The 26673-nt window shown below is 32.7% G+C and overlaps 1 protein-coding gene across 2 annotated transcripts in view; it reads left to right on the top strand.

Annotated features, from left to right (window-relative positions):
- LOC148620580 (protein neuralized-like) overlaps positions 1–26673 on the top strand; it is a 47579-nt gene that overhangs the window by 10270 nt on the left and 10636 nt on the right. For both annotated transcript variants that reach the window (XM_088574256.1, XM_088574255.1), the window contains exons 2-4: positions 11634–12140; positions 22211–22729; positions 26032–26151. In XM_088574256.1, coding sequence (XP_088430382.1) covers positions 11634–12140; positions 22211–22729; positions 26032–26151 — 1146 coding nt within the window. The remainder of the gene's footprint in view (positions 1–11633; positions 12141–22210; positions 22730–26031; positions 26152–26673) is intronic.

Here is a 26673-nt window from a genome sequence, read left to right as displayed (position 1 = left end):
ATATAACACTTTTCATTGTTACTTAAAAAGGGTATTGTAGTTTTATTTCCATGGCAGATACTAAGAGGGCCCTTGGTGGTGCGGGCCCCTTTTGAAATTAAAAAATTTTTTTTAACATGTTATACATTTATTTTATTGTTTTAAAACATTGGAAAAAAATTCAGAAAGCAAGCAATATCTATAGTTAAAAAACAATCAAGCAAATTTGTTTTTAGCATTGAGTGACTATAAGACATAATTTTTAACATGTTTCTTGAGAATGATTTTGGGTCCTGGAATAGGACCCCCTTTGTTTAAATCTCTGAAGTCACCACTGATTTATCCTTTTCTGTTAGTTTTAGGTGAATCGATGTGAATTATTGCTTGTATCTTTATAATTTGGATGCCTACAATTGACTACCAATGCTAATTATATAGAAGCATAGAAGCATGTTTTTTTTTGTCTTAGTTGATATTTTCCAGAGATAAATATGGTCCATTAGGTCAATAATCTTTCTATTAAATAATCAATGGGTCTAGGAGAATGAGTATGAATATTAAGGAGGTAGACCTAGGGTAAGGAACATAACTCTTGAAATCAGTGATATGCTTGTATCACAATCAATTTCACCAAAGCCAATCAAGCTTTCATATGAAACAGAATGAAATCAATCCAAGTTACTTTGATGCTTACATCAGATTGATGTCAAATGGTGAAAACAAACGTTCCAATGATTTGTAAGAGGTGTGTCCTTTACCTTAGGTCTTCCTCCTTAAGGAGCACTCAAATGATCATCACAGATTAAAGATAGATATACATATGACAAGACAGAAAACAGCTCTTCAAATATAGTACTCTACATGTAGATAGCGATATAGTATGAATTGTGATTTGCTGTCTAGTTTTCTGTTGGAAATATGTTAATTTTTGGAGTTTTTTCTCCTGTTTTCCAATGTATGATGTAAAAATTCAGGAAATAGATGTTGATTCAAAATATACAGGATAGAGCTTTTGTTGTGGTAATCATACCCATTTGAGGAAGCTTTTAGGAGATTCTGTGGCGAGCCAGGCACTTAAAATTTCCTATGTTGGCAACTGACTAATTGTTTAATATTTTTGTGTACAAATTATTTATATCACTGCCAGGTATGAATATGCTCAAAATGAAATTGCCGATATTGAGAGATATTTTGAACTTTAATGAAAAAAGTGACTAACAACTTACTCCTTAACTATCTCACCATTGAAAAACTTGCTTTTAAAGACCTGTAAGTAGTCTTCATAGAAATGTTACAGGAGGTTGCAATGACCCAAACTCAACAAATTTTTTAGAGGGCTGCTGCAGTGTCTAGAGTGAGTTTTTAAATGTCGCACTGTTTGGTGCTTGATGTTGACCCCTTCATGTCCATGCAAACAACAATCTGTTGAAACAAGGTTCAAATTGATAAGGACAATTAAATTGGGGATAAGGTTATTCAAACAACACCCCTATCAACCCACCCTAAAAAATTGTATTGTTGACCTTTACAAGCTGAGCCACATTATGGGTGTTCTCTTGTTGACCTTTACAAGCTAGCTACATTTGTCCTAAACTAGAGTGCTCTGATTTTATCTATATGCTGAATGGATATCATGTAGTTGATGATTTTGGTATTGAATTCTGTCTGCACCTGTCAGAGATAAAAACATCTGTTTTCCTCTATTTTAATGTTTCTTACATGTAGATTTTGGTGATATATCTGTAGTTAAGATATAAGTACATCTGACCTAGGCCATGAGGCCAGACTGACTGGAAAGCATTATTAAAGATCAAATGTTGGTCATTGGAGAGATTTGATGTAAGGTCATTTTGTTTGGAAATATAAGAAAAGAAGTCTTATCTTTTTCATTAATGGATCTGAGACTGCCTGGATATATATAGGGTCATATTTTTTGGTACATTGATGTCAAGGTCTGAAGGTTCATGGTTTATTTCCCATGATGTTTTTCTTATCTTTCATGTCGTTTCTGAGACTTTGTTGGAACTTTTAGAGATATTCATAAAGAAGTAAGTGTAAAATTTGGCAGTTATATTAGCAAAAACAAAATAGGTTATTGCAATAACCTTATAACCCCCCTTTGTAGGAGGTATTTAGTGTCTGTCTGTCTGTTCATCCATCTATAACAGTTGGTGTTTGATGGCTTTGATTATATTTATCTATATGGTTACTGGGATGAGGGTGAGGGGGTTACCCCAATGATAATTATTGTTTTTCTAGTTCCCTCCTTACAAACATAGTTTGAGGTATTCAGGATCACCTTATTAGCTCAATATCAGTATGTCTCCTTCAGGAACTTGATGAAACCTTACATATACAGATTAGGTATTATAATAGTCATTAGCCAGGAAATACATGTATCCCTGGTAATGCTTATTTTGCCCCTACCAGTATAACCCTCCCTAAACAGGACATCTTGTTTCCCTTCAATTTTTTTTTCAAATTGGGTTATTGCAATAAGGGTTCATCACATCTGAAGGTTCATTTTTCAGGGAACCCAAAACCCATCTTCAGATCTTTAGTTTTTGGGTTCTTTCTTGATATCAGTGCTCCCACCTTTGACTACTCACTTTACAGATATCCCACACCCCCATCTTCAGATCTTTAGTTTTTGAGTTATTCCTTGATATCAGTGCTCCCCACCTATGAGTAAGATACACCAGCTGATCAGAACCTTCAACGTAGATAAACCCATCTGTTTTTTCTGATCGGATATCTTATCTATCATATATATCCTGATGTACATTAATTAGCCGACTTTCTGATCATTGTTTTCATACTGACAATGATGAACAATCAAGTAGCACAGGTGCAGCTCTCTGTCTTTCAAAGTAGATTTTTCATATTTATACCCAGGCAATAGCATGGGTGTCATTATTTTTTTGCATTTCATGTTATTATTTTCATATTCATTCATTTTTAATAGCCAGGTCTTAGTTTGAGGCTACTGCCATGAACTTCCCTGTGTTAACCAAACTTAGTCTGAGACAACTGCCATGACCTTCCCTTTGTTATCCAAACTTAGTCTGAGGCTACTGCCATGACCTTCCCTGTGTTAACCAAACTTAGTCTGAGGCTACTGCCATGACCTTCCCTTTGTTAACCAAACTTAGTCTGAGGCTACTGCCATGGCCTTCCCTGTGTTAACCAAACTTAGTATAAGGCTACTGCCATGATCTTCCTTTTGTTAACCAAACTTAGTCTGAGGCTAATCATGTCCTTCCCTGTGTTAACCAAACTAAGTCTTGAGGCTACTGCCATGACCTTCCCTGTGTTAACGAAATACCTGTCTAATTCAAACAGAGGATGGTTAGTATAGGTTACTAAGTTTATGCCAGATTCAATTATCTATAATCTTACTTGTATATACTGTTTTTCTTTTAATTGAGAAGTAATTTAGCTATCAAGCATTAGATTTCTTATAGTATTGTTGCTGTGAATTTGGATGATTATTTAGAAAACGGCCTTTTGTTTTACACACTTGGTAAAACAATTATTATTATGATGGGGATTTGATCAGCTGGCCCACTTTAATTCCAATCACTTTGTGGTTATGCTTTTGAAACAAGGACTTTATAAGCTTTTTTGTAATTGACATGCCAATTGATGGATTGAGTGAACTTCTGTGTTACAGCGAGTAAAATAAAACATTCAGTAAGAAGATGTGGTCTGCCCTTGATATAGTGGCCAGTTAGTTGACTGTAAGTTTTTGTAAGAATCAGGAAAAATGGGAAAAATCAGAACTGTTACATGTCAAAACTCCACTGATCTGACAATAAAATTTCACTCAAGGATGCTCTCTATTTGAAAAGACCATTATTTGATCTATGAATCACTGGATTTTGTCAGAAGATTTTCCATAGAATGTTAGAAAATTGAGGTTTTTGACATAGTTATCTGCCCTTTAAATGTTCATTTTAGTGCATTTCAATGAATTCAGAACTCAATTTACCAAAATGATATGGAAAATCTTGCCTTTTTTCCTTCATTCTCAGTGTGCTTATAGTCAATGCAAATTACCCTTACAAAATGTTTTTTTTTTATACCATGCTTCATCCACTGCCTTATTCTTACAGAGACTAACACTTAAGCTTTCTATCAGGCCTATGGAAGTATAAAATATTTAATTCTCCTTGCCAAGCTATCTACTTATGACAGTTCATCAGGTAATAATCATTCAGTCAAGAATAGGTACACTCTTGTCCCTGATGTTAATTATTTTTGCATTATTACAACAGCATCATCAAAGATATATTCATCTAATACATTCAAGTTTTTGCTTTAGGCTCTTATTTTTTTCAAAATCGAGAGTGCAGTGTACTCAAAATCAATAAATTGGGAACAGGCTAATCAAACAGACATAAATCGTTATGTTATGTATGTAAAATGATGATAATATAGCTGTACAAGTGATTCACGCTGATATACAAGTTCTTAGCCCATGTAGGTAGATAGTGCATTTGGTGTAATTATCAATATAAGTAATTCATGATTGAGGTAAATACAGTAATGTCACTGTTTAGAGAGAGATAGTCTGTAGTTGATTGAGTGGATTACTGTAATCTCATGGCACATTGTTGGTGGTGTTTGCTTGCTGTTTATACTTCTGATTTTCTGCATTTTTTCTTGTATGTTATGTTGTATTTTTTGTCTCTTTTGCATTTGGTTTGTTTTTCTTTCCCAAAAGTTTTGGTATAAAAAGGTAACACCCTGTCTATCCCTTCACAAACCTTTTAAGATCAAATCTGCCTAAGCTGCTTGACAGATTTTTATGCAATTTATATGAAACTTGTACAGGAATGAAGATTTTTATTGTTAAATGATTTCAAGGGAATATTATCCAACTAAAGGATTTCACAAGATCACATCCTGTAAGGAGAAAACACTTATTTAGTCATTAAATTTTGATGAAACTTGGGCAGAAGGTTGGTATTCTATAAAGAGGTACTTAAAGCAAGATAATTATTATGAGTTGCCTGAAAAGGAAAGAAATAATAAGTTCAAAATAATAGGGTATCAATTTGTTAGCTTGCTCACAGTGGGGTTACAATATTCCTTGACATGGTATAACTGTATGATATTTTAGGTTAATGCATTGTGTATAGTATAATGCATTACAATGTTTAAAACACAATTATTGTGTGATATGTTTTAAGTACAATGTATTACTTTTATGTTACAAGTTTTTGGGGTAAATATAAAAATCTTGTGTTATTTCTTGTGATATACTTGATCTACTCTCTATCATGTCAGATTTTACAAACCATTAGAGGTACCTTTAACTTTTTATTTGGACAAAGTATGAGTTTTGTTTCCAATGGCTTACAATACTGTCATTGTTTAGGGATGCTTATCATCATTGAAATGAAATATATTTTTACCCTAGAGTATACTGCTGTCTCATAAAAACAACCTTCAAAGCCTCCGTAGTCATGCTTTCATGATGTTTGAAACAATTTTGACATGAAGATCCTTACCTTCAGTGACCTTTTTTGATAGAAATATAATTGAATAATGTTCAGAGGTGACAAAATTCTACTTAAAAATGTTGTAGGTGTAAGAAGTTATATTTAAAGTAGTCATTTATCAGATTCTGGATCTGTTTGAACATTAAAATAGACTTCTTGCTGAAAGAAAACTACTTTGACAGAATTTGGTAGTGCTAGTGTTTAAGAAAATAGATTATTTTGTGGTTTTGAATTAAAAGAACTGTAATGTGTCGTTAATTTTCTGGTGTAGAGATGAAAAATATAATGCAAGCACTTTCTGTCTTCATTGAAATTGTACTGTAAGGTTTCATAAAAAGGGTGCCTCTTTTAAGAATAAGGACAGAAAATTTTTTAGTCAAATTTTAAGTTCTTTGACCACTTCATCAGTAAGGATTTTGTAATGTTTCAAACTTTGAACATATTCAGAGCTGTATCACTTTATACATTGTGTCCACACTTCACAACTGTTCCATGTTTGACCTCTAGATATGCAGTCATTTCAAGCTGCACTTAGTGAAGCATTGGATCACTAGCCTAAACAACACAGTGTACTCAGGACTGAATTACATACATGTATATTTACTGACAATGCTTTCTTATACAATAAAAACACTGCGCTTATGACCTGATCAAAAGTTACAAAGATAAAACACTGACAATCAATCATGCCATGATCTGTCATGTGTTTTATTATGACAACAAGGAGGTCTGACTAATGACCAGTGATGAACATCTGTTAACAATGATAAAAATGTAACATGAATGTGCCTGGTTTATCATAAAAGTTCTGAACAGAGGTATTAACACATTATGGAACACTTCCAGGTGTGCAAACTCTGTGATTAGGAGGTTTGACCTTGTACTGTAGTCTGAATCAAGAGGTTACTGCAAAATGGCTAGTACTTTCTTAATGGGATGTATGTTAAGTTTTGGTGTTCAAATTTTATTGTTTACACTTAAAATCAGCTGCCAAGAATAATGTTTTTGCTCTTTTTTTTATTCAATGATGAAAATGGGATTAAGTTGTAATCTCAATTATTAAAATTCATATTTTTGCTACTTTTGACACTTAGCCCCAAGCTTAATGCTGAAAGGATAAATTTATTAGACTATTTGAAATGAAAATGGCTTAAACCACAGGAAGCACAGACACTTGTCAAAAACAATATCATTAGTATGTGTATATGAGGGATTTTTTAGGCGAGAGCCTGTGCCCAGAAGTAATTTTTATCAGTGATCTTACATGGTTAAAGAGGTAAATGCTTCCTGGGCAGACTCCAGGTATTATTACTCCATCTTGATTCAATTTCCCCCATCAATCTTTTGGGGATGTAGCAATTGAAGTGGGGGTACCAGGTGTAAAAAACAACCTTTTATGTTCTGATCATCATCATCCTTCATTAAATATTGTTTTCACTTAAAGTTAAGAGGTCATAGCAATAATAGACTTAAATGATTGCAGGGTGCAGTAGTAAGGTTTTCACAGGGTTTGGGATCCTATCAAGATACTGATTTTACAGTCATTGTTCGGTGCCATTTTTTTGCCACCTGTTTGTATTGCAATATACCAGAAGCAGATAATTGTAATTGGAGCAGGAAGTTTAGCACACTAGAACACCTGGTTTAACCCACCATTTCCGTCTGAAATTTCTGTACCAAGCCAGGACCATTGGAGTTGTTTCCAACTTTCTGGTTTTTGGCCTTGACATTGCCATTTGTAATATGGATTTTCCTTCTTTTGACTTTGCCTTTTGCATTTTCTTTGAGTTTGCCAATCAGTATGGTAATTTTGTTTTTACCTAAAGCTTTAATGATCATTTTTTATTGTCAGTTTTACCCCTGCAACAAATTAGTTTTTTAAGTCCTTTTTCATGTCATCATGTTTTGAAATCCAATTTTCACTTTCTTAGAGATTTTCGATGGAATGAAAATGTCTATCTCTAGTTGTTGTATGTTGTTCTGTCTGTAAATAGTGTGATAATGATGATTAACATTGGAAGGGAAATCAACGGAACCAGGAATAAATATGGTCATGTAAAGGAACATAACCCAGGGATAAAATTAGGAACAGAACCAGGAATAGATATGGTCATGTAAAGGAACATGATCCAGGGATAAAACTAGAAACAGAACCAGGAATAGATATGGTCATGTAAAGGAACATGATCCAGGGATAAAACTAGAAACAGAACCAGGAATAGATATGGTCATGTAAAGGAACATAACCCAGGGATAAAACTAGAAACAGAACCAGGAATAGATGTGGTCATGTAAAGGAACATAACCCAGGGATAAAACTAGAAACAGAACCAGGAATAGATGTGGTCATGTAAAGGAACATAGTCCAGGGATAAAACTAGAAACAGAACCAGGAATAGATATGGTCATGTAAAAGAACCTAACCAGGGATAAAACTAGATATTCACACATAGTATTTAGAAAAAAAAGTAAATGAGCAACCCATACTGTACTCAAAACTGGGAGCATGGACCAGGTGCACTGGTAGAGTAAGTGTCCTCTGCTTTTCTAGAAACATCTGTAGAGTTGCTCATACAAAGACACATACAGTGTAGTTGAAAAAGTGAAACAATGACACGGTGAACAAATCAGTTCTGATGATATTCTGATGGATACACCATAACGATTCATGGTGTTGACCATAAAAATTTTGTAGTGATGACTTTAATCTAGTAGCAACATAACTCTGTTTCAGAAGCCTAATTCAACAGTAAGCAGTGTAGCATGGTACAAAAAGTTTCTGCAAGCTCTGGCATAATGAATGAGTTGTAATATGAAAACTCTATACACAGGTGCAGAGTGATGGAGTGTGAAAGCGCAATTTTATCTTCTGAGGCTTATCCTCTTGTACTTTAAAAGTACCAATCTTTACCTAGAAAATTAGAGATCACTAAGGATTTATGACTACTTGCTGCAATTAAGCTTTGACAATCAGTGTGTCAGTAGGATGGTAGGATTTTGTCTTTAACTTAGATTAAGGAGAAAATCAAAAGATCAAAGGAGTTTCATATGCCCAATTTTCAGAAAAGGCATAATGGTATATAATTGTCTGATGTCTGTATTATCTCAAAAATATGCTTTTGGGAGTTTTCATAAAACTCTGGTGACCTGTGTATAACAATTGACATGAGCTAACTTTTGGTTGCTTCCTTTTTTTAATTTTTAATTTTACTCTATTAAGGTGCATAAAAGGGAGATTTTCCAGTAAAAGAATAATAATTAACCCAAAAATCCATTGAGGGGTTCCAATAACTCATGGTATAATGTTTGTCCTCTTATTCATTTCTATAATGTTAACCGATTTGTCATTTCCCAGTAATGCATATGACCTAAAACACAAAATATTGGGATTCCATTGGCTTATAATGGGCTTCAGCAGGTATTTTTTTTCTATTTTTAACAAGAAGGCATACATTTTCAAGATTATTCCTTAAAATTTATAACAGTCCCACAAGATTTTGTTACTGTCTTCATAATGAAGATAAACAATTAAAAAGATTTCTTTATGCAAAAAAAAATGATTGCTTACATCTTGGTGATGGCAATTCTTCTTACTGTTGAGGGTGACTAGAAAGTAAGTTTCAGAGCTTTGCTACTGGCCCATCTAAGTTTAAGTTAAAGTTCAGTAAAGTAATGAAGTGGAGACACAAAATCTACAGGTTATATAATACATAATGATCTGTATTAGAAAGAGCTGGCTAAAAATGTTTGATAGATTTCAACTGAATAATTTTTACTAACTTTTTTAACTTCACCAACTGAAGATACATCTCATATTGGTATTTTTCTCAAAAATGTGACAGTGGAATTTTTAAAGATGTTTACATCATTTTTTTTACCTATCACTTTTTTTATTTTTTGCATGGTTCTTAGGTGAAATTATGTGTAAAAAAACATTATAAATCCCTATTTGCAGTTATACCCCTTGGTGTTTTGGTATTCTTCACAACCAAGGAGGTATTGACACCCAATATATTCAATTATTCAGCTGTCTTCGAAGGAAACTAAGTGGAGAATTTTTCTGCACTCTAATCTAACCGCTTTACTGCATCTTAATTTGTTAAAGTTATTTAGAGTCTATTGATAAACATTTCACACAGAACAGAATGTATTTAGGTACACTTAAATATAAAGCAGTGAAATTTTTGGTGTAAGAAGCTTATAAAAGTGCAATTCCTTTGATCATTGATCAAGCAAACAATCTGTGGTCTTGTTTTGTCAAAGTGTAACCTATAAAAATTCTCTTCTATTTACATCTGTTTTTTTTTTGTCTGTTAATTTTAGATTGATGAGAGTTTTGCAGTTAAATCTGTATTAACTGAACCTAAATCAACTAAGCTAGCATATATTCATAACTGCATGTTGACCCAATTTTCTGAGCTCCCTAAAATATCCTTGATTTTTCAGATTCCCTTAAAAGTCCCCCATTCCCTGTTTTGCAGTCTGAAAGACTGTTGTCCCTCCTAGTTATATTTTAGGGCAATTCATTTTATACTATAAATTAAGTATACAATGTGTTCATATTAAGACATCTTTTAGAGGAAAAATGTGATCTACAGGTATGTTTTCGTGGGTATGTTTATAGAGGCAATTCATCTGTCATGATCTAAGCTCTTTAGTATATGTTACATGAAGTAACTTAAATGTTTTTTTTTATAAAACCCCTTACATGTTCCCTGCAGTATTGATTTGTCCTTCACAATAAGAAATACCAAATATTTATTTCTCTAATCACATAACAACATTAGCAGTAAATGGTTATGACACAATAAGATAAGACAATTCACAAACATGAAAATCCACGTTAGACAACAGAGATGATCTACATACACAATGTACAGAATAAAATACAATTAAGTACATGTATTATTAGAATTTGGAATTATTTTGGAATTTAGAAAAATTGGGAAAAAAATATGAAACAAACTCAAGATTACTAGTCATGCTAGCAATGCTAAGGGCTTAACGAAAGGCAAGTAAAGTTTACTAACCCCCTTTGTTTTGACAACATGACTAACCCCCCTTCGTTTTGATCCCTTAGGGTTAGTTTTACAAATTTTTTTTTTTTTACTCATTGTCTTAATTCCAAAATAATTCAAAATTCAAAAAATACTTAGTTTAAAAATGAAGGATTAGGTAAAACACCACAAACAAAAAACTAAAGCACTTGCAGTATAAACTCCCACAAAAATCAGGAGTAACATCAGGTACTCAGTGATATTTATGGACTGGTTATTAATCCAAGGTTTTCTTTTTCTATTCTGGTGTATAATATATCTTCTTTAATTTAAAGAATCAGCTTAAAAACTGTCCATGTAGGATTACAGAAGTCATCACTGCTATGAATATGAAACCTTCTTACCATTTTTCTATTCCATCCTGCATATTTCTTAGATGGAGCAATACTTGCATTGTTGAATTTTTGTTTAACTGTACCTAAAACACCCCTCCTTTTGGTTACAAGTTGGCAGTGTCTTGCATTTAATAAAAATACATGTACATGTACATTTAAAACTTGGTTGATTTAAAACTTTAAATGTATGTTGAATGATGAGGTAAAAATATAATTGATGTATATGACAAAAAAACAGCACAAAACAACAAGAATATTTTATAAGTTTACACTGGTCTTTTTAGGTTTAAGATTTGTTCGTTAGCATAGTACTTTTTGACGGATATTGGATGAAATGAAAGCACCCATATTTTGGAATATATAGGTTTTTTAAGAAGAAAAAAATTACTGCATTTGCCAAAACATACATGTGGTATGTTCAGAACTGTTCCAAACACACTGTGTTATGGTAGAATAGTCTTCCTGATCTTTTCATTTATTTATACATATAAAAAAGTGTTTTTATGTGCTGTTTCTTCACAGTTTGGAAGACAAATTTGTATTGGTATGTAATAAAATGAACACAAAAAGCTTGACCAATCAAAAATGATGCTATTTTCAAAGTTGAAATTTATTACTGGTATTGAATGATAAGATATGGCGCTACACACTAGAATATTGCAGTCTTTTTTCTTCCAACTGCAGGCTGAATACTTGGGATCAGTATGGTTTTATAAGTGAATAAACTAATATTTTGTTGTTTTTTTGTTTTACAGGACTAAGTGCAGATTTAACTGGGCTTAACCCTGATTGGCCGATACAGTTTCACGAAGTACATGGAGACAATGTTGCTTTAAGCGTTGACAAAGCTCGAGCTCGTAGAGCAGACAGCTTCTGTAAATCTATTTGCTTTAGTAATAGACCAATTGCTGTCAATGAAAGAGTTTATCTCCGATTTGTTCAGACTTCCAGCAGTTGGAGTGGAGTTTTACGCTTTGGATTTACAAGTACTGACCCTGGGTCCACTAGAGGTCCAGATCTTCCTAGATATGCTTGCCCTGACATGACAAATAAGCCCGGAAATTGGGCGAAGGCTTTAGGAGAAAGATATGCGGCTATCAACAATGTTCTCCATTTCTGGTTTAACCGCAATGGAGACGTAATGTACGGGATTAATGGAGAAGACATAGGACTTTTCTTCAGTGGTGTGGCCACAAATGTTCCATTATGGGCATTAATGGATATTTATGGAAACACAATTGAGATTGAATTTATTAAACCAGGTAAGAAAACTGACACATATGGAAGACCCAACAGGAAACAGATTTATATAATAGTTGCTAATTATTCAAGAATTTAGTATTTATGTAGATGTACAGATTTTCATTGTAAAACTCAGGAAAACACTTTTGAAAGTAACTAAAATATAACATGCAAGAGCTAAAATATTTTAGTATTAAAAAGGGAGATAACTCTAACTCTTAAGTTGACAGAAATATTTTGTTTTGTGATAGCTATATGGTAAATAGATGTTTATATGAAGTTATGCTTTAAGTTCCAGTAATGTAAACAGTAACTTCTTATACATGTACAAGCTAAACCAGATGTCATGTTATCCCTACATGTAAAACAAATTTCAGACTTTATGGGCTAGATTTATTAACTAAATGATGCATTAGTAGGTTTTATTGTATGAATTGCCAGTCTGTTTTGAGTTTTATAACTATAAACATAATTGATCTCATGGTGAAATTGAGTAGTTCAGGGAAAATTAGGTCAGAGATATTTCCTTGTTCAAGTACAAGTCTATCTAAAAACCATTTCAGGTTGTAATTCACAGTATACGACAATGCACAGATCGGGGCCTGGTTGTCTTTACATAAAAAGTGTAACCATTACATTGTGTGTAGAATTATGAATCTTAAACTAGAGGGCAATGCTTTTTGTGCTTAGATTTTAAAGCAGCTTAGGTTTGGCTGTAAATATTGTTTCTTCTTTCTAGACTTGAAATGGTAAAATTGAAATTATCAACATGCAAGCCTTAATAAACATATTAAAACCTTAATATTAACATAGAGAGTGGATATATAATTTAAAACAAAAATATGCTTTAAATCTGGAGAATCTGTTTCTCTCATGAGATCTCTAGAATCAGTGGAATTTGTTAATTGGCTTGAAAACTCTTGTGGAAATTTAATTCCCCCACACCCCCCACACCCCGATGGTTAAAAGATAACATGCCTGTTCCATCACTGGCTTAGCATGGGGGAAATATAGTCAGCACTGCCTGATAGTTATAAGTTAACATGCCTGTTCCATTACTGGCTTAACATGGGAGAAATATAGTCTGTGATGTTTTTTTATGAACATGTATTACTAATCATTCTAGCTTAATTGTTGATTATCATCCCACAGCATAAATCTTATCAACATTATAATTGATTTTGGGTGACAGCATTAAGTTATACAAGCTGGTGAAAAGATTTACTGGGCTAGATAGAAAGTACTATAGTTCTAGCATTTACCTTGCTCTAATACATTAAATGTGATAATATGCTCTGTCTTAACCTCCAAAACCAATATGTCAAAAATATATCATGTATACACAATAGAAATTTCTTAGACAAATTATTTGGTGAAATGCAACATGATTGATTGATTGTTGGGGTTTAACGTCCGAGCAGCAATATTTCAGCTATATTCAGACAATGAACATGAAATGGATGATAAAATGAACATGAAATCAAAAAAAGAAAGGATGGGTCACAAGGATAATAGGGTCGACAAATTTTGATTGCCACTGGAAAAAGGGGGGATGGGTAAGGTCGGGCAATTTAGCCTCCTGTGGCGGAGCGCAAAGGTTCCTACTCCTATCAAATACCACAGCAGGGTTCTTTAACGTGCGAGGAACGTGGCATCTTTCCCAACACGGTGCACCACTATGGTTTGCGGTCAGGTTTTCCGTATTATAGCCTGACAACCCCAGCATGTAACACGCCAGGGGTACCCATTGAACCACCTGGGGCACACATCCCAGTTGCTCTGTGGGCAGAGCGCCTAGCCCCCGGCTAGGTTTCTGAGCACCATTTAGTCGCCTTATACGACAAGCTTAGCGCTGCTGCAGGTCTATTCTTTTGACACCCGGACCTGCACGGGGCTAAGTTGCAACAAGGCCTGAGGCTAATGCTATATGTACATGACTTTACCTTGAAGAAAAAAAATGCAAATTTAGTGATATTAATAAAAATTTCCATCATCAGTAATTTCTGGATTGACTTGCTACTCAGAAAATAGTACATGGAAACGAGCTCTGCCAGATTTTAAGGAGTACTTGTAATACATGTAATTGACAAGCAGGAACATTTTTCAAATTAAATGCAAAACACTTAAATAGACCAAAGCATTATATACTTTAAAGAGTTTATGTACAGTGTTAAATTCATGGTAATATAGGGTATTGTACAGAAATCTCAAGTACATTTTTGTTTGCACTGAATTGTAAGGTCACATTGATTTAGTGTCAATGGAAAAGTCGTGATGAAACAACAAAGAAAAGAAAGATTAAAGTAACTTGGCTTGTTCTCATGGTAGTTGTTCCAAATTATAACTTGTTTACATAAACCATATAATTTCATGTATGTAAAATGAAATATGTTTCCTTGAGTTGGTTAATAAAACCAAGGATATTTCCTATGGCAACTTTTTTATGGTTTGCATTATTGAGTTGATATAGAGTACATAAAATGTGCACTGTTTTTAATGTAATATATAGTGGCCTAATCATGGTAAAAAGACTATTTAAAAAGATGTAATGGTGCAGATTTTTTATATCCCACACCATATTTTCTTTTTGTGTCCACAGCTTTTAGACAATTTTCCATTAATATTTTATTTTTTCATCAAGTTAGCAAATTATATACATGTAATTCTAAAGAAATAAATACAAATCCATTACTTTGCAGAAATAGTGCAGTGGGTAGGCACTCCTACTTTTTATTGGAAAATTTGTCATTTTAACATGTAAAATTGACAAAAAATTGTAAATCATGTCCCAGTAACCCCCTTTTTCTGAGGAACCCTGGCTGGCATTCCTCCTTTTCAAAGTGGCTGGGGATTTTTTGGGGGGAGGGGGCATAATCCCTTTACTTTCCCAATTGCCCTTGCATTCAAGTAGAAGGGACCAAAAGGCTGTTGGATAACTGAAATTTAATAATGGACTATCTTCACACCTTAATCCAAGGAACATATGGTTCATTCTGTTTTCCATTCAGTGAGTTAGTTTCCTGTTGTACAGTGTTTTCTAATCTTGGTAATCTTTTACCTTTGTAAAACAGGAAGAAATGGATAGGATTAGCTTAGACTTGCCAATATTGTTACCCCATATAAAATAAACTTTATACAATAGAAGATCTCATAAATAAGACATATTTACACACCTGATTTACAGGTAAAACAGTGTTACCTGTACTGATCATGTAATATGATTGATTGACAATATATTTGACAGTTCATTCACGCCAAATGTAAACAAATAATGATCTGTTTTTCATGTCTTGTTGTAAATAGGTTAAAAATCTTATGATAAATAAAATACATGATTGTGCATATATACAGGTGATTCTCGTAGTACAAATGGCATATTGAAATCATCCATAATATTGTGTAATAATAAGTATATCTATCCACAGGGGTATGTTAGTTCTTCAGAAATTTGATCATATTTGAATAGTTTTTATTCAGATTTTTTAAGGGTCTAAGAATAGACATATATATGGTGTAGTCTTTATCGATATTTAAAAATAAGTCCTACGTAAAATCAATGATAATATATGTGGTTATACACTATATATAAAAACTGATGAATTACAGATGATATAGACTTCCTTTAAGATACTATCATCTGTCAAAGATCAGATAAATCTTGATTTTACTGTAACTAGCGACATGTACACTTCCTTTTTTGGGTACCAGTTCTGTTGTGATATGGACTAAATAATTAAGGGAATTTAATGATGTTTGGGAGAAAGAAAAAGAAAAAGGAAAAGGCCAAGGGTAAGGTATAAAATATTGTCATGGAGACATGGTTTAGTATGCTTCACTGTGTTTGTGGTAAACATGTTTAAATTGATCGAGTCAGACAGTTTTATTCATGTTAATATTTTGGTTAGGAGAAATTTGTCATCTGCTTGAAATGTTGTAAACTATTAATATGTTTTTTTTGGTTGTCCATTTTAGGATAAAACTAATTGTTTTTGAGTTTATTGTATTATTTTTTTTTTATTAAAGCTGGCTGTGTAATAATGTGACATTACTATGCAGGGTTTAATGATTATGTCATCTCACATGCATTAAGTAGGGAATGTAAAAATGCAAGAATATGATGAGAAATATTTGACTTGTCTTGTTCTGTTGTACTGTCTTGCAAAAGATTGAAAATTAAGATTTTAAAATAAATTTTATTTGAGTTAAGAGTAAAAAGTGGAGATGGGAGATCTACATGAAAGACAATATCTGGATAAGTGCTTTTGTTGCAGATTTTGAAAGATTTCAAATATTTTCTAATTACATTATTTTTATGAACAATTTCTTCGTTTATCAAGTTAAATGATGAAATGTTAATTATTATTTCACTGTAAAGTATTCTACAAGTGGCTAAAGTACATGTTGTGAAAATTGTACACTTTATCATCCTTTCTTCCTTAGATAACTACATACATGTACTTGTAGTGCAATCAGATCTACTCTGCCATTTTCACTACACAAGAAATAACCTTGGATACAGATAGGAGAATTTCTTGTTAAGAATTTGCTTGAATTGTAGTCATACGGGAATCAAAATGGTTCTATCCACCAGGTAGCACTTAAAAATTTAATTAGTTATCACAAGAAATAAAGAACAATAACTCTTTTAGAAAAGAAGTAAAGAACATTAAATCTTTCGAGAATTTTGGCGTGAATCGAGGAGCTAAGATATGATAAAAAATTCATCCAGTTTAGCTACAAATTTTAGAATTGGATCTGTCAAATTGCTGACAGATTTTTATGCCTAGTGCCTCTGAGATTTTTCTTTTGTGTAACAAGAAAAGCTGAAGAGTACAGATTAACTGGGAGTGTACTTGTATTATGTACACCTGTATCACTACAGGAAGTGTATCTTTAGTTATACAGGTGTGTGTTACTACATAGATACCTACTGACCTTTTGAACAGTTCATGTTGGAGATGAGGGAGGTTTTTGCGGATAAGCAAGTTTTTAATGTAGAGGTGCAAAATTATTTAGTATTTTTCAGAAAGTTTAGTATTAACCAATAATCTTCCACAGATCTTATATTTTTATGTGGGAGATTCTTAATTTTTTCATTGATTTTATGGGTGTTTCTACTTAATGTTGGAGGTTTAACAGATTTCTTTTGTAAATTATGTATTTCCTCTTACAGGGAAGTCTACATTGTTTTTGTCTTGTCTTGTCTGTCTGTCTGTTCATAACACAGATATTTCTATGAAGATGTGGTATTTATCAGCAATACATGACTTGTTCACAGTAGGAAGAGGAACATACTGTCAGAAATGATGTAGATTGATTTCTTGTCGAATATAATTACAAGCTTCAATAATAAGGATTCAGTAAATATTTTTACTACCATACATTACAATCATTCATCATTGGAATTGTCATGTCATACCATAATCTAGTCTTTTTGGCATCCCTTTGTTTTTCTTGTGGCTTTTACTTGTTTGTTCTATAGGAACTTTATCAGTTTCTTTTAAAGAAGCACATAAACATTTCAGCAAAGGCTGTATTGCTTTTTACTTGTCTGTCTACCAGTCTGGCTGACCCTATTTCCACTTGTCGGTCTACCAGTCTGGCTGACCCTATTTCCTTCTGTCTGTCCATTACACAGACAGTGCTCCTGATATCTTGACTTTTCTGATGATATGTTGTTTGTTAAAATATCCCAAAACAATGAAGTAGATTAACCATTGATTGTTTAACAGCCAAAGCCATGTTATGAACTTTGACCTTATGGCGAGTGTAAAATTTGGTGATATTTAAAGACAAAAAGGTATATATAAATTTTTGGCTTTTCTTATTTTGGCAGATGCATAGTGGTGTTTAAGCCCATAGTAAATATTTTGCTGAATTTATTTTGGCATTTTTAAAAAGACCTCTAAAATACACCGAAATAAGCACCCCACAAGATTATTCTCTATACTATATACAATACATATAGATTAGGTATGAAAATGGGCTGTACCTATGCCTATTGATATGGCAATAGGTAATTTAAGGTAGTCTTAAGTGTTCTGTCAGAGTAGATGCTAATCCTTTTCAGTAGTCCTTTTTATATCAGTTCACTAGAACTGTCTGCTTTTTGGGACTCAAAGCTTTAAGGAACATCATGTGAAGGCTAGAAACCTTTAATTCCACTTCCCATAGGCTTCTATGCTAATTTCACAATATTCAATGGCTTCTCTGGACTTTACCTTAACTTTAACCTGCAGAGGACTATATATCAGCATGATTCTACATATGTCAGCTCACAATCCTCAGAATGGCATGTGGGGTTAGCAGACTTGCAGTGCAGTACTGGTCACCAGAAGTGAAGGGTCTATAAATGGCATGGGAAATCCCAATGTTTTCACAAAATAGGGGTATATTTAGAAACCATTATGGAGATTAGGCTTCACATCACAAGAACCAAAATGCACCTATAAAATGTACAGAAATGTTTTTCCTTTCAGAAACTGTTTGAATTTTTTAAATAAGATGAGAACTTTTTTCACAGCACGATGAGGAATAGGGGTAATTTCTGCGTAGGACTATTTTTGCGTACGTTCCAAATGCTCATTGGTTGAATTGGTGGTCTGTAACCTGAATGATACAAAATGTTGCAGAAAGCAATTTTGTAAACAAAATAAAGGTCATCAATTATTTTGACCCTACCATCAGCAGGAATCTCTTTGTGGCATACCGCTATCTTGTACTTTGGCAGCACTTTGTTTTTCTTGTGGTTTTACATTTCTATTGAACAAGTAGAAAGAATAATTATCTGGCATCAGCTCGCTGTAGACAAAACTTATTCTGAAGTGATAAGATAGATAGATTCTTGTTTATATCATCACCATAATCTCTGATGTGGGAATGAGGGTATTCATGAAATATGTCTGATGGTCTTGCCTCTTTGAACTGAATATTCTGGATATTATCATGACTTGTTTTTGCTAGACTAGATTTATAATCTCTGTTTTTTACTATTTTTAGCTGTTTTACAAACTCAAACATTGTCCTATTATAGGCTTTTCAAGATTTGGGTCTGCATAAAATATGGAACATTTTATTGGTCCAGGCATAGATTGATGACTAGACTAGAATCACTAGCTAGTTCAACTTCTCATTGCCAGACATCCAAAACTATCATGTACCAAAGCCATATACCAAAGCCATGTACCAAAGCCATGTACCCTCCCTGCAAATACATTTACTTCTTATTATTTGGACCCAGAAATAGAGACATAAGTATATTCTGTGTTGAACAAATTTTTAAGATACTGGGAATTTAACTGTTATAGAAGATAATTCACTATCAATATACATGTACCAGTACATATATTATGTTTTTGATGATACATGTGTGACTGTAAGTTTTTGGATTTTCCTTTGCACTGCATTTATGTTAGGCTACAATAATTTTGAATTACCTCATTATGCTGCGTATAATTGTTTGTATTATGAGCAGTCAAAACTTCAATTTACTCTCTTTACAAAAAAAAAAAATCGTGTTATTGAAATGACAGGCACTTAGGACATATAAACCTAGAGCTCACTTTAAATCATATCATGTTTATTCATGGACGATATGAACTTTTAATATTGATATGTCTTATAGATGCATATATAGTACCGATTTATCGCTCCCGGTATAAAAAAATTGTTTATTCGCACTGTGAAATAAATTTGGTTATTAATTTCACTTCTGGACTATCACCCTGCAAAAATTTCACAACAGGAATATCAATCTGGTGATCACAAAATTTTAGATTTATGTTGAAAATATTAAGTTATGTAGAAAATCTATGTATAAATAGGATAATCAATATTTGAGAAGTGATTTAACCCAGGAAGATTTAACTCGTGTAGGGAACAAGTTCTACACGCCACTTCAATCTAGATATTTGGCACTGGTGACCATATTGTGGGTATTCAGCCTTTCCAATTCATTATCCTATTAGTCATTTTGTTTTCCTTTTAATTCTTAGATTTTTCAAGGATATAATTTTAATATACATGTACATGTATATCGCTATTAACTATACTATGGCTATCCCTAGTGTATATGTATATCACTTTTAACTATACTATGGCTATCCCTAGTGTACATACAATGTAAGTTATGATGGATAAAAGTAACTCTAACATCCATCCTTTTTTTTGCCATCCTTCAATATCCTTGTTTACTGTCTTTAAATTAGATTTTGTAGAAATTTTTTACAACATACTTCTCTGAAAAAAAATTGATCCCTATTGATTTTTAAGGTCATGGATAGGTCTGTAATCAGGTTACATTCAGATTTTTTTTATGTCTAGAGATGTCCTCATAATACATAACCGTCAAACATCTAACTTTAACAAAAGGGGTTAAATTTTAGAACTCCAAGGCTTTGCTGTTTTTAAAATGCTTAGCTAGCTTTAAATGTATTTTGTATTGGAAGAAAATATGCAATGATTTATGAAATGTATGTACAGATTTTACTGTAATTTAAACTGATCATTTTACCTTCAGGGGGGTCAATATGTATAATTATGATTTTTGTCACTTTAGTGATATAGACATCATTTCACTGTCTGTAGATCTTAAGATTGGGGTAGTTAAGTAGGATCTTAGGGGCATGATAGGATAGCGGAATAATGTGGGGAATTTATTGTGGTTTTCCTATACACGATACTGTGTGCAATATTTCATACAGAGATTTACGAATTTGCCAACTTATGTACTACTCTAAAGGCAAAATTAGGTCACATTGCCTCATTCTTTACTTGTACATGTACGTGACTCTTTATTAATGTCCTTGGGCAAAGTTTAATGACTTAGTGATGGGATTGATTCTTTGTGGTTTCTCTATGTGTAAGACAAGGAAGATTTGAGGGGTTCTTGATGCAAGCAATTTTTTTTGCTGCCACATACATATTTTACTTTACAGTAATTTTAAAGCCTTGCTTATAAAGCAGATACTTGGTTTTAATACCCTGCCACACAAAGTATCAAAGTATGTGATAACATCTAAAAGATTTTTTGTTTGTCACTACCTCCTTGTAGTCTTCTGTGGGTTAGGTGGTTACTGTTATTATGTAAACCTATCACACATATTCATCATTTTATGATTCTAACATTATAGGGATGTCAGGCATTTGTGTTTTATGGTTACATTTTCTTGTTTTTAGTTTTGAAATTTGCAGAATTGATTTGTTATGTGATCAAATGAGTTATGATTGCAGATGAAAAAAGTGTCTTTCAACTTGACTCTCAACCATAAACAGCCTTTATGTATATTTTTTGGCCTTATGTAAATTGTTGATTCCATACTTTAACATAAGTGCAACATTAACACATTATAAGTAGCAGAAACAACAATGTTAGTTGATATGTTTTTAATTTAAAGTTAGGAAGTTTTTGGACACAAGGTCATATGTAACGTTTTTTGTTTTCTTGATTTAAATTGGCTAGTTAAATATTTAAGTCTGACTTGATCAGCACTTTATAATGAGCATGGTTAAATAGTTCCAGCACTCAATGCAACAAAGATTCCAGCTGTAATAAAAAAAAATGTATTCAAAGGATAAAGACTAGACTGGGAAAATAGAAGCATACAACAAAGAACATGGAATAACCAAAATAACAATACAAAGAAACAAAATCAATGAGCAATTAAGGTTCCACTAAAAACCAGAAGTATGGACTAGATGCACCGGCAGAGCAAGCTTCCTCTGCTTTTCTAGAAACACCTGCCTAGTTTCTCATCAAATGTCACAAAATTCAATACTGTATCAAGCTTGAACTTTGTGTCTGTATGTGCCCCATTTGTTTAGGGCACCACCTCTGCAGATGTATCTAGCTGTGTGGTGTGAGAAATCAGGCAATGTGGATATTTTTGAGGGGCTGTTATATTGCAACTCACTTGGGTAAATTTCACAGGTATTTCATAACCACAAATGTAGAAAAAATTGCTATTCTCTCACTGCCAAGGTTTTCATATTAACAGTATTTGAAAGACCCTTATTAAAGTTGGAGATTAAATTGGGTTTTAAACTTATTCTCATTTTATTCTTATTTAAAAATTTTTTTTTTAATTTCCAGAGCCTCCAATGCTGAACAATATGTTAAACCGTCCATCAATATCAATGCCAGCAGAAATTTCAGCGATTACATCACAGATGACTGCTATGACATCAGGAGACCAAGCTCCGCCCAACACTGTGGTGCAGTCACAGAGTTTACCCATAAAATATTATACAATGACACGATTCTCGTTGATGCAATTTCATAAACTCAATGGAAAAAATATTCAAATAACGGACCCTAGTCGAACTATTGCATTTCGCTCACCTGAAGAATTCTGTAATGGATATGTCTTCTCCTCTAGGCCATTAAAATGTGGTGAAAAAATAGTGCTTCAAGTTCTTGGTATAGACAGATCATATGTTGGAGGACTTGCTGTGGGGTTCACGACATGTTCTCCCGACTCTGTGTCGCAATCTGAGCTACCAGATGATGCCGATCTTCTGTTAGATAGGATGGAATATTGGGTTGTAAATAAGGATGTTTATCGATCACCAGAAATTGGAGACGAGTTATGCTTTCATCTAACAAATGATGGTAGGTAGAAATTATGTACTGTGAAAGTACTATTGTTTGTAGGGTACTAATTTTTGTGGTTTTCGTGGGTTTGATAAACCACGAAATTTGGTTTCCAACAAAGAGGAAATTCTCATTCGTTTGTATGATCCACAAATTCAAGAATCTGATAACTGATAATTGTTTCCTAAACCACAAAAATTGGTACCCCCAAATAAAAGTACTCTCACTGTATGTTAATAAACCTCAAATTACTTAGTTGATCTTTGTATAATCTTCATGGGTGAATTGGAGTCATTGATTAACTTGAAGATACAAACCAATAGATCTATTTAAAACACCATATTTTAGATTACCTACATAGACATAAGATCAGGTTTCTTGGGCAATATATGCCCATAAGTTCAAGATTTCAAGTACTATAGAAAAAAGAAGATATTGTGCAACTGAACAAATGCACAGACGTAGAAGTTAAATCTAAAACAGTTAATACCTTTCGGACTTTAAGTACACTTCAAATTGTATTAACAACTACCTGTATTCTGCAATAACCAGTCTTAAAAAAACTATACATGTGATTGAAATATTTCTATTTATTATATAGATAGCAGTGTTTTATCAAATGTTCCCAGTGTAATAAATTTTGATAATTCACACTGTGAAGTAAATTCATTAATTTCCCTCTTGGACTTTCTCTCGCCGAAACATTACAACTTTGATATCAATCCGCCAATCACAGAATTTAAAATTCATGTTGAAAATATTGATAAATTATGAAGAAAATCTATATAATAAATAGGATAATCAACTGTTTATCATAAATAACAAAATATGATTACTTGTGCCAAGAATGCTGGAAGATTTAACTCGTGCATGGAACAAGTTCTGCACACTCGTTTAAAAATCATGGTCTTCTTCGGCACTTGTGATAATGTTTGGTTATTCACTCATTTCAACTGGCTATCCTACTAGTAATGCATATTATATAAAAGTAGCCTGTATATAATGACCACCTGTCTTATGTAACCATGAGTTTGCTTTTCATGGTTACTAAGGACAGGATTGACCGTAATGTATTGTTTACACTGTTATATTTAAGGAAAACCTGCTTAATTTTTTATTGGAAATTAGAAAACTTCTTTATACTTGAAAGAATTGATTGTATCATGTTTCAATGGAAAAATTCAATCTGAATTCAATTCCTTCCTGTTATATTTTCATTGTTTCATATCCAATCTTGAACATTTGCATTGAAATTGATGTAGTATTGCAAATTCATTCATAGTTACAAGTACTTTTTTTTATGAAAACATTGTTTTTTTTTTTCTTTCTTCAAATCTTTAATTTGAAAGCCATTTAGGGGTTCATTTTGGGTTTTTGAGCAAATAATTGCATGACAGTTTAATCATGCCATCAATGTACCTGATTTTTATGAATACATGAAAAATTGCCCCAATTTTAAGGAATTACTCAATTATTATACATGTACCTGCAACATGAAGTATCGTGTCAGTCGTTCTGTCTGTCCTTATGTCCATTCCCTAACGGTTTTCAGATGATAACTGGACAACTGATCATGGAATTCTTATAGGATAATTAATTGGAATGGGTGAATTATCAAAATATTATCATGAGTGCCAAAATATGCCAAGTGTATGGAACTTGTTCGCAAAGTTGAATCTAAATGCACTCTTGGATGACAAGTTATCTCATGTGCTGGAATTAAAAAAAAAATCATTATTTGTCATAAATGATAACTACACCAGAGCTACAGGTATGAAAGGTTCAAAGCTATCATTTTAATTAGTTTATATTAGTTCTTAATTAGGTAAATATGACTATAAAAGGATTAAAAAAATGCTTCAATGGATTCTATTTGCCCTTCTCAGTAGTGTTGTCGATTTCATTACCTTGTTTGTCAATGTTTTGTAATAGACGCTGTCTGGTTCTGATGATAAAACATTCATGAAGGTATTTCCATTTTCTGATTAAGAAATCTTGATCATGAATACAATCAGACTACATGAGTAGCAAATTAAATACACACCTTGGGACTTCTGACTTTTGCAAATATGTATATATATATATTGAAGGGGTTTTAGTACATAATGTGTAGATTTAATACAATGAAGGGTAATAACAAAATTATTATCTGATGGTGACCATAAAACTTCTGTAGAGATGACTTCTATCTTGTTGCAACATTACCGTAGGCCTGTTCCAGAGGCCTAATTGTAGGAAGTCTAGCACAATACAAAAAGTCTGCGTAGTTATGGCAAGCTCTGGCATAAAGTATGAGTTGTGATATGAAAACTCCATACTTGGTGCTGAAGGGATGTTGCCGCAGATGAAAGGAAAGTTGACAATATGGAATAAACAATCAATGTGTTTGTGGTATAGTTTGGTCATTAGTTTTCGATTACCACTAAACTATGTCTCTTTTTTCCTCAAAAAATTAATTTAAGGAAATGTGTAATTGATTTTTTAAAATATTTCTGAAGTTGTTCCTTTGTTTGTTGGGTATTTACTAAGTTCTTGTTCAGCTTCTAAGTGGCGTTCAAACCTTATAGATTAAATTGAATTATCCCTCCACTTAACTTTTAAAGATTATCAAATTCCATGAAATAACTGTGTTGATTTCAGGAAATTGATAAGTTGATATCCACCAACAAAGGAACTTAACCACAAGACCTGTTGATATAAGAAATTAAGAGATGTAAGAAATACTACTAATGTACTAACAAATATATCTGCAGTAGAATAATTAAATGTAATACTGACAGTGCTCCAGCTAGAAATTGAAAAGTCACTGAAATCTCTAAAGAGGCTGTGATGAGTTGAAAGATTATATTCTAAATTATACATGTTGCTAATTTTAAGTAATTTTCAAGGGATAGTTAAGTTATGGTCTTATATTAGATCTATAGGTAGTCTTAATATGTAGAATGTTCTATACACAGATATCTCTATACCAGTCTATAGTCTATTTCACAAACAGCTGTAAGCGTAGAAATGATGGTAAATTATGACATCACAATGCTTTTTCTATTAACACATCATAAGTTATTTTATATATATTTATTATAATTTTACATTAACTACTTTTTGTGAAATCGATCACAGTCTTTTAAGACTGGTCATTGCTATAGTTGGAGGTCACTTATGGTGATGACTTACCTCCACCATTGGCAAGTGGAAATGACCAAAACAAGTGAACTGACTATAGTATATTTGTTCCTTTTGAATAATTATTTATATTATTATATATATTTTATTATTTATATTTATATTTATACATATATTTAACATGCCTATTTTGACAGGTGAGGTACGGTATTCTAGAAATAACAGTAAGGTTGCCACCTTAATGCATGTCGACAGAACATTGCCGCTGTGGATATTTTTCGACATCTATGGAAATATACAGAAAATAAGATGCTTAGGTAGGAATATTCAGCTGAGATGGAAAATCAAGGATTTATATTTGTAGAAAACATCATTTTTGAATATTCTTAAATAATTTGCCTTGGTTTGGAAAGTATCAACATTTTTGTACAATTATGAAAACACCTGTTAGGAAATCTATAGAGAATGTTATGTAGCCTTGTCCGTCCATAAGTTAGGAAATATATAGGGACTTTTATGTAGGCTTGTCCATCCATAAGTTAGGAAATCTATAGAGAATGTTATGTAGCCTTGTCCATCCATAAGTTAGGAAATATATAGGGACTGTTATGTAGGCTTGTCCATCCATAAGTTAGGAAATATATAGGGACTGTTATGTAGGCTTGTCCATCCATAAGTTAGGAAATATATAGGGACTGTTATGTAGCCTTGTCCATCCATATATATCTACATTAATCATACTTGGTTTAAGGATGATATTTTTGTAAATGAAGAACCACTCAGTGATCTTTTACAAGACTTGAAAACGCAGGCCATAAAATTCAGGGAATTTTTTTTTA

This window comes from Perna viridis, chromosome 3 (genome assembly GCF_037379345.1).
Source record: "Perna viridis isolate PV_CMFRI_1.1 ecotype Kerala chromosome 3, ASM3737934v1, whole genome shotgun sequence".
Lineage (NCBI taxonomy): Eukaryota > Metazoa > Mollusca > Bivalvia > Mytilida > Mytilidae > Perna > Perna viridis.
The sequence above is the reverse complement of the archived record's forward strand: the minus strand, read 5'-3'. Positions and strand labels throughout refer to the sequence as shown.